At 42.2% G+C, this 10,151-nt stretch overlaps 1 protein-coding gene across 1 annotated transcript; it reads right to left on the bottom strand.

The window, feature by feature from the left end:
- Positions 1–4,135: 4,135 nt before the first annotated feature.
- Positions 4,136–7,258, bottom strand: LOC131231278 (cation/H(+) antiporter 19-like). The gene is made up of 3 exons (XM_058227424.1): positions 7,059–7,258; positions 5,638–6,639; positions 4,136–5,469 (listed from the first exon to the last, which is right to left on the bottom strand). The coding sequence occupies exons 1-3, from the start codon at positions 7,245–7,247 to the stop codon at positions 4,258–4,260; spliced, it is 2,403 nt and encodes an 800-aa protein (XP_058083407.1). The 5' UTR covers positions 7,248–7,258; the 3' UTR covers positions 4,136–4,257.
- Between the last annotated feature and the right edge of the window lie 2,893 nt (positions 7,259–10,151).

Here is a 10,151-nt window from a genome sequence, read left to right on the forward strand (position 1 = left end):
AAAAGTAAAATATCAAAGGATGCAGAAACGATTTATCTTCAAAATTACTAAAATACCCTTCAGCTTCTCCGTGTGGTCTCCTGAAGGTGTTACCTAAATGGTAGTGAGGCAAAGTTATTGATCTGGTGCTCGGTAGGTCTGCTCACCCATTGACAATCATATCATAACCATAACCATCTGATCGGTGCAATTTCGGCCCATTGAATTTGGACCATTGCTCATGATTGTTAATTCAATATCTTCACAGCCGTCCGTTTTTAAGTCTTGTAGTTTGACATCTAAGAGTCCAGATGCCGAGATTTTAGTGATCTGTAGCCCTTTAACTGGTGGGCCACGCGATCAAAAGTTCTGATTTCCTTTGAACTATGGCACATGTACTTAGATGCAGGTGAATGACGAACCTCCTTCCTCCTCCCTACCAATTCCTAGTCTAAAACCCATGTAGAGTACACCGGCGTCAACGGCTGGTGCTCGGAGTTTAAAATCATAGTCGGCCAGGTGGGCCTCGTGGGGAAGCGGATTGCGTGTTGTGCCGCACACAACCGACCTCAGCGGTGTGTTGATGTGGAAAAGCTATGTGGGCCCACCATGATTTAAATTTAATAGTTACATCCACACTGTCAATCCATTTTTCCATCATTTTAGGGCATGAGCCTAAAAATGAAATTAATCCAAATCTCAAGTGAACTACACCACAAAAAGCAGCGGGATAATGATGCCCATTATTAAAACCTTCGTAAGGCCACATGATGTTTACTTTGGATCAACTATTAGGTTACGCATTCATAAATGAAAGGAAAATATATCAGCTTAATCCAACACTTCCGTGGCTCACAAAAATTTTCAATGATATGCGTTAAATCCCGTTGCTTTCTATGGTGTCGTCCACTTAAGGTATGGCTTTACCACATTTTTAGACTTACACCCCAAATTATCTCACAAAATGGACGGACACACATACACACACTATGGTGGATCCTAGGGGTGTACATTGAGTTGAGCTGGCCTCAGCTTGACTCAACTCGGCTACTAGCTGACCTCAGCTCGAATTCAGCTCGGCTTGGTTCGGTTCGGTCAGTAGCTTGGGCCAATTCAAGCTGAATTTAAGTTAAAATTGAGCCTCTGCGGCATTTTCACAAACACATACAGGGCACTTTCAATTTCTCACTGTATATAAAATAACAACAAGTATTTCATCAAACACCTTACAGGCAGTATCAAAAATCAAGAAAAAATAGTTTTTGTTTCATATACATACCTTCCTTGCCACTAGCCGATACTTCGTTGAGTCATTTCATCAAATACTTGGTGAGCAACATCAATATCAAAGTAACCGAGTCACCAAACTAGTTCGATCCAAGTTCGATTCGAGCTGGGGTTCAATTCGAGTTGAGTTGAGCTCGAGCAAGCTCGAACTCAGTTCGAAACTTTTTCGAACTCAAAAAATCAACTCGACTCGGCTAGAACTCAGCTTCGAACCGAATCGAATCGAGCTTTTTCGAGTTGAGTCGGGCGAGCTAACTGAGCTAACTTGGTTCGTGTACACTCCTAGTGGGTAAATAGAACTTTGCCAAGTCAACACACCATCAAGGTCTCACACCTTGTATATAGGCTACAGACACCGCATGGTTAGAGATTGGCCAAGCTCTGCCCATGCCTAGCCCGCAATCATTCAACACATACAATAGTTCATAGGCCAAAATAGTCTAGCCTGAGCCCTCGTTACCCGGCTGTACATGGCACTTTTTAATTCATGGCTATTAAGCTGTCATATGATCTCAGTAGAAGTATGCAGACACTTTACAGATGACAAAAGCCTTTTTTTTTTTTTACAAAAACAAGATAATTAGAGTACCCCTTATGTTCTTAAGCCAATGCTCCATTAACCACGGAGTGTTTGTATAAAGAATTCAAGATTTACTTTCACAATTAGAAAATGGATATCCGTTTTAAGATTTTGTTTTCCCTCCCAATTCTACTGTTAATGGTTACCTCATGTCTTGGCATTAGTGTCAGGCTAATGATTATTTTGTGAAATATTAATTTTTATCTAATAGTAGTCTAATTAGCTCAACAACAGCTCAAAACTTAAACAATTATAGGCCTTAGTTCTGTCATTTGGTAAATGGGCTAATCTTGGGTTTACTTTCAATGCCCACCATATTCAATGTTAACATTGTTGCTTGCTGGGTGGACCGTATGGATCTATGACACAAGCAGCAACGTACTAGGAGGTGATCGACAACTTGGGTTGTCAATGGGCTGGGCATGGGGTTGGCTTCGGTCTAAATTTTGGACTATTCAAGCAACCTAATTCCAAATTTTTGATTTTACCAGGTCTAAGCAAGGCCCATTAAAAACCCTAACGACAACAATCTTGATGAACTAGAGCTTGTCTTGTTTGTTTTCTTGAACACTCCGGGTGTTTGGACATTGATGTAAGACATGACATAAATACATTTTTAGCATGGGTAGACCAAAAGAAGCCAAACGAAGTGAAAGTAGTCCATTAAATTTGAGCCCAGTCTTACATAAGGTAGGACATAATTGGGTTAGGTGCATTCAGTTTTAAACAAATTCATTTTAGATAGGGAGAAATTATTGTCTGAAATATGAACCGTAAATTAGCCATTATGGTATACATAACCTATTCATCTTTATGTAGCAGGCTATCCGGAGTTAATCGACTCACACAATAGGTTGTATCCATCTGTTTCGTGAGAAAACGCACACTTTCAGTTTAAAATCAAGATTTTAGAAATTTTTTTTTTTTTTTTATTAATTTTAATTTTTGTTATATTTCTTTATTTTTATAGCTTTAAATTTTCATATATTTTTTAGAAATTGATTGTAATCATGCTAGGACTCATCTAATAAAATTAATTTAAGACTTTCTATTTTTAGAAAAATTTACTATTTCTAGTAAGTTTTATTGTAATTGAATTAGAACTTCTATTGGAGTTAGAATTTTATTATTTTGGATAATTTGGAATTATGATTTTTTTTTTCTTTATCAATGGTATAATCGAGAAAATCACATGCATTACACATTATTTAATAAAATATTCAAATTTTCTATCTTAATTTTTTGTAATTAAATTCAACGGGCTCTTTTCTGATCTGAAGCTCAAAAATTCTTTCACAGAGTAGGAATACAACAATCATCCTATCTATAATTTGTATTGGGAAATGTTTCAATAGATCCAATGGAACAAAATATGGCACACACTCTACAGCACAGGTGGCAGGCCGACTAATTAGTTGGGACCATCCATCTGTGGGCCCAACAATACATGTGATGATTGTAACCATGCGGCAAGTGGCTTTCAAAGGAAAATGTACAAACAGCAGCAGCTAGGATTGCATTATAGGTTTGATTTTTGAAACATGAGCTATCTATGATAGAGCCCACAAGATGGTTGGCCAGGTTCATAGATCAACTTGAAACTTATAAAATGATAGAGCCCACAACATTCATAAGTCCACTATAATATTTATTTTCCATTCAATTTGTTCATAATGTGACATGTGCCCTGATGAAAAGTAAAAAACAAATATCGTATTGATTCAAAACTTATGTGACTCCAAATAAGGTTTCAATGGTAGATGTTCAATACCCATTGCTTTTTATAGTGTGGTCTACTTGATTTTTACATCTGTTTAATTTTTTGGCTCAAGCCTTAGGACAAGCTCATCAAATTACCGGATGGTTTGAATATAACACATACCTCACTATGGGACCCACAGAACTTGGTGACGTCAACACACAACTAGATCAGTGGTGTGTGATACACCAGCCAATCTGATACGCATCATCACCAAAAAAATGGTTGCAATTTAAAATACAATCTTCCCAATTTAAAAATGTTACAGCCTAGAAATACCTACCAATATTCTATTCTCTTATCATCTATTTTCTTACAAATTATAAAACACAGACAGGCATTCAAATATTCAAGAACCAAGACCCACTTAAAATAACAAAACTTCATAGTTTCTATACTAGAATTTCTCCAGTATGAGGTTTTGTCATCTCCACACTAGATCCAGACGGTCCATCTAGTGAGCCTATCCATGGATGGACCTAAGTTGATAATTGCACCATGTAGCTTTTAAAACAGTGATATGCGCCCAATCGGATCTAGTATAATTTTCTGAAAAATATTTGAAATATTTAAACTGCCATTTCTCTCTCAATCCTCAACCAATGCTCTCATCAGAACATAAGACTCGCCACCCACCGGAAAACTGACCCACTTATGACTCTGAGTTCCTTGGGGTATCCGGCAAGTCATGTATTTCCACCATCTCTCCCGCTATCAGCGAAACATCCGCCGCCGGATTATATTGCTTAATTACTAACACCGACGCCATTGTTGAGAATTCCGACGATGCTAAGAAGCTGCCAACGGGACCCAATTCCGGGCAGTCAGACCTGGTGGTAAGAGGAGCAGTGGGCGGCATCTGACCTACTAGGAAGATATTACACCGGCTCATCTCTTTCACAGCTGCAATAATCTCATCCTGGCTTCCTACTTCCTTCTCCTCATACAACATCGACCCTTTCCCTGCTGTATAACTCCGACTCTTGTATTCAGCAATCCCCTCTTCATCTGCTTTCTTGTCATCTGCATCCATGTCGATACTGACGTTCTTCCCATTATCCCACATCAGTGTCTGGCCAGGTGGAGGCACAAACTTTACAACGGTGAGCATGATCCCAGGATGTTCTGCAATGCGGGCGCCATAAGCAACAGCTTCACGGTCGTCACGACCACCGAAGAAGAGAACGACAGCAGAGAAAGAAAGTGCACTGGCAGAGACTTGGGTAGCTCCTCCTAGGCCACGGTCGACGAGGATGCCAACAGAGCATGGGGAATGTTGGAGGACCATTTGGTTAATATGTTGGAATGCATAACCAAGGGATTCCATGATGCCATCAATACGCTGGTTCTTGTGGAAGGGAAGGAGGATGAGAGCGGCTCGTTTCTGTCGGGCGCTAGTGCAGATGTCCTCATGGATAGTGGAGAAGTTGGAAATGGCAGTCATGGGGCGGATAGAGACGCTGCTGAGCTGCTGGTAGGCTTCGAATGCGACGACAATATGGTCGTTGTGAGAACGCTTCTTGTTCCAGAAGGGGAGACCATTGTGGCGGGCTTTGTGAACCATGGAGATGGTAGAGGAGCGTTCGGAGATTTCCATGAGGTGCATGGCATAGACAGTAATACCACGGGAACGGGTTCCTCGAGATGATTCAATGATATTTATCATGGTGGGAATGTTGCGGGTGCTATGGAAGCAAGCCAGGATGCGGAGTTCAGTGTCCCAGTTGTTTCGCTGGATCATACGGTGTTTGTAAGGAGGGATACCCCGGGCTGGCTTGTAGACAGCTGTGACAAGAGGGGTGGTCATGAAGGTGGTGAACAGTGCCATCAGTACTAAGATTGCGAAGGTCTGGTCGTTCAATACCTGTTTCAATGCATTGCAGATAGATAGGAATGAGTTAGCTGTGTTAGTTATGATTAGGAATATTGCTTTATCTGCCTTCTTTTTTTTGGCTCATGTCCTTATAAAACGATGGCATTTAACAGCTGGGCCGAGAAACTTTAAAATTATAGGAAAGTAGAACGTTCTTACATGTTTGTCCCTGCCAATATTGAGGACGATAAGTTCCACCAGCCCCTTTGTGTTCATGAGGAACCCAAGAGCAGCTGACTCATTAAGCGGCATCTTGAAAATCAATGACACCACCATTGTCCCACCAATCTTTCCAATACAAGCAGTCCCGATAACAAGTACAAGCAACCCCCACGACTGCCCGCCTCTGATCGTCGAAATGTCCGTCTTTAGCCCACTTGATACGAAGTAGAGAGGCAGTAACAGACCCGACACGAGATCTTCCACCTTCTCTATCAGCACCCCTGAGAATGGTCCGTCCTTGGGAACGACCAGACCGACGATGAACGCACCAAAGAGAGCGTGTATACCGATGATGTCAGTAACGAACCCAGCAGCCAGGACTATGGAGAGCGTTATGCATACGAAGATCTCCTTGACAGGCTCACCATGAGGGGATTGACGGGCCATCATTGCTAGGATGGGGCGGATAGTGAAAACTGCAAAGCAAATGAATGCAGCGCCGGAGAGAAGGACCCAGACGGCTATTAAAGGAGAGCTATCAGTGCTAGAGAGTGCAATGGCGAGGGCGAGAAGGATCCATGCAGCGACATCATTTACAGCGGCGGCTGACATGGCCATACGTCCGAGGTCGGTGGTGAGGAGTTTGAGCTCGGCGAGAATGCGGGCGAGGACGGGGAATGCGGTGATGGATAGCGAGACTCCCATGAAGACAAGGAAAGGTGCATGTCGGACGCCTTTGTTGATGGTGGAGCTGAGGACGACGGAGGTACCGATGCCCATGATGAATGGGAGGACGATGCCGGCAATGGCAATGCCGAAAGCTTTCTTGCCGGTTCGTTTGATAGCGCGGATGTCGAGCTCAAGGCCGACTAAGAAGAGGAAGAAGAGTAGACCGATGTTGGCAAGGGTGTCTAGGACGGTTAGGCTACGACTAGGGAAGACGTTGTGAAGGAATCGCTTGCTGCGGCCCACCACAGAGGGTCCCAGAAGTATGCCGCCCTGCAAAATCAGAAGCTCTTGTAAATCAGATCAATTAAAGATGGACAAGATTATACGTACACGTGGCATGATCCAGAGCGTCCGAAATGTGGTGACCAAATCACTTGACACTTGGTAATCCTACACGTCCAAAAGACGTGACAAAGAAAGTTGATCGACGGTTGAAATTCGAGAGAGGGAGGAGAAATATAATGTTAGCTCGGACTTTATGTTCCATGTGATTTTGAAACCACCCACTAGTTGGACGGTCCTGATATACCACCTCCCAACGACGTGTACATGTACAGCAATGTAGGATATGATTCTGATTTCCTCTCTAATCAAATTCTCCATAAAATCTTTCTGAAAATTCAAGAAAACTGTAATAAAATTATTAAAAAAAAGAAAAGAAAAAAGAGGGTGCGTTTGGTTGGACTCACAATAATCTCTGCGATGACTCTTGGCTGCCTAAGTGGCCTGAGAAGAAAAGCGAGAACCCGCGTTAAAGCTACAACCAAACAGATTTGTAAGATGGCCAAAGGAAGCGCATAATCGAGCGGATTGTCCCCTTGCCATGACCCATTCGACGTTGCCTTCATCGGCGGTGGGCAGACATTGTTTGTTGCCATTTCCAGCTCAATCACCCAAACACCCACAAGATGAATATTCAAGGAAATTCAAGTAATCGAAACAGATTGAGATTTTGGATGAGAGAGAGAGAGAGAGAGAGAGAGAGAGAGAGATGTGGCAAACAAGGCTCCTTTTGAATGCAAGCTTGTTATGGTTGGTCGTTTAAAATAGAGTGGACATGCAAAACAACCTCTAAATTTAGTGTGGGGTTTGTAAGAAGGCACTGAAATTACGAATGAACTTGGAGGACTCTTTACCTTTTCCCGATTTTCTTGGAACGAAATGAGAATGAGTTCACGTGTCCAGCTCATGTTTACGGTTTGAAATCATATTGCCCACCCTGCTCCAAAACTCCGGTGGGCCATGGCAAAATGAAACAGTTTCCTCCCATTATTTGCACTTCTCTTAGCTATGGCCCACTAGAGTTTTAGATCAGGCTGATTGTGTGGTTTCAAGGGGACAATCCACCATACTCTAAGAGTATTAAAAGGTTTTCATAGCGTGGCGAACATCTACCCCCATGGTAAGGGAAACGGATTGGCTATTCCCCCTGCCACCAGCCACAGCCACCACTAGCCATTGGCGGGTGGAAGGGAGAGTAGCCAATCCGTTTCCCATGGCAAGGGGACAATCCACCGTAGATGATCCACACGCAAGGGAACAATCCACCATATACATAGCATGTCTAACATCACCCCATGGCAAAATGAAACATTTCCTCCCGTGTATATGAAGACCTTTTAATACTCCAGTGGCGTATGCGTGGGCCCACTGTAAAGCGTGTCAAACATCTACCCCCTCAGTCAGATGCACTATTCCATGGTGGGCCTAGGGCTTAAAAATCAAGTCAATCCATTACTTGTGTGGGCCACACCATGTACAAAAGTTGAGAGGGGCTACCCTCCTATTAAAACATTCATAATCATTTTTCAGGCCCACTGAGATGTGGTTCACAAGTCCAGCCCATCCATTATGTGTGTCCCACTTGGATGAGGGGTCAGACCAAGTTTCAGACGCATCTAAATTTTAGGTGGGCCCTACCAAGTGCCTTTATATGTTTTAAGCATGTCTTCACATGGTTTTAGATGGTTTGGCCCAGCTGAGTTCAGTATACAACTGATTTTTGGGATATCCCATAATTTAAAGGAGACCTAATAAATGCACATGTTGATGCTGAGGGCCTATTTGGATTGGTAGAATCTCAAGAAATGTAATTGAAAATCGCAATGATTGCAAATCCTTATATATATATATATATATATATATATAGAGAGAGAGAGAGAGAGAGAGAGAGAGAGAGAGAGAGAGAGAGAGAGAGAGAGAGAGAGAGAGGTATTGTGAGGTCAACCTCAAAGGAACTTCCCATGTGTATGCCATATATTTGATAGGTCCCCTGTGGGTCATGGGATATCTCAAAAATCAACTGTATATGGAATTTAGGTAGGTCATATCATCTAAAACCATGTAAAGACATGCTTAAAATATATAAAAGCATTTGGTGGGGCTCACTTGAGTTTTGCATGCTGTTAAAACTTGGTTTGACCCCTAATTGTGGGACATAGATAATGGATGGACTGAATTTGTAAACCACGTCTCAATGGGCTTAATAAATGATTATAAATGTTTTAATGGGAGGGTAACCCCTCTCATTTGTTGTATGTAGTGTGGCCCACCAAAGTTATGGATTAACTGATTTTTAAGCTTGTGGCCCACCATGGAATGGTGCATCTAGCTTATGGGGTAGATGTTCAACACACATCACGGTGGGGCCCACACAGCTTAACCTCATTGGAAGTTCTCATGAGTTGGACCTCATGATATAATTTTCCCCACACACACACACATATATATATAATAATAATTTTTTAAACAAAACCATTTTTAATAAACAAGCATCTTATGAAAGGTTTCAGGTTCGCCACCGATGCAAATAGCATTTCCTCGATGTAACAAAACGAGTGTTGAATCAGGTTCTCTCCACTCAAAATTAAGAACTCTATGTGGTGTGATCTCCTCCAAGGATGGATGCTTATCGCCCTGATCGTTCTCCTGACCACTGAATAAATAAGAAGAGATATTTAGCATAAAATTCCCAGAGCTGCACCTCAATCATGAATATTTTGGGGCCATCAACCTGACTTATCTGGAACCCAGAACCAAAAATAAGCTAAGCTGTGCAAAAGCTTAAGGGACCACACCAAAAATAAGCCAACCTGACTTATCTAGAGAGCCACCGCAGCAAGCCAGCGAGTCAGCAGAAAGCCTATTGCGTACTGAGTAAAATCTGTGGGGTCTGCCGTAATTTATATACTTTATCCACTCCTTCCATCCATTTTACCAGATAATTTTAGGACTTGAATTCAAAAATGAACATATACAAAGATCAAGTGGACCACACCACATGTTAGGAATAATGAGCTGGAAGAAGGGATGGACAGCGCCGATGAACTAGGTACATTCAAGGTGAGCCCACCAGAGTTCACTCTTAGGACGATAAACAATATTGAGTAACTCAGTAGGCAATCCAATTTCCGTCCACACAGCGCTATGATTTGGACCGCGTTTCATCTCCCACACGGTTTGGCTGGTGACCCAAACACTAGCCAGCCAGCTTATGTCAACCTTCCATGGGCCCTACCATGTTGTATTTGTTTTATCCAGGCGGTCTTCATTTTTCCAGCTTCTTTTAAAGAATGGTTTCAAAAATGAGACCAAACTAAGTGAACCACATCACAGGAAACAGTAGGGATTAACCACTTACTATTTAAAACTTTCTGGAGCCACCATCCAACCTGTTCATAAAGCCAGGTACCCTCGATCCAAGGGAAGATCTGTGTAGTTCACTTGAGCTTTGGATCCGCTCATGAGCTGAAAAAAATGGACAGAGGACGTGATTAAAGCGC

Source organism: Magnolia sinica, chromosome 17 (genome assembly GCF_029962835.1).
Source record: "Magnolia sinica isolate HGM2019 chromosome 17, MsV1, whole genome shotgun sequence".
In the NCBI taxonomy this organism is placed as follows: domain Eukaryota; kingdom Viridiplantae; phylum Streptophyta; class Magnoliopsida; order Magnoliales; family Magnoliaceae; genus Magnolia; species Magnolia sinica.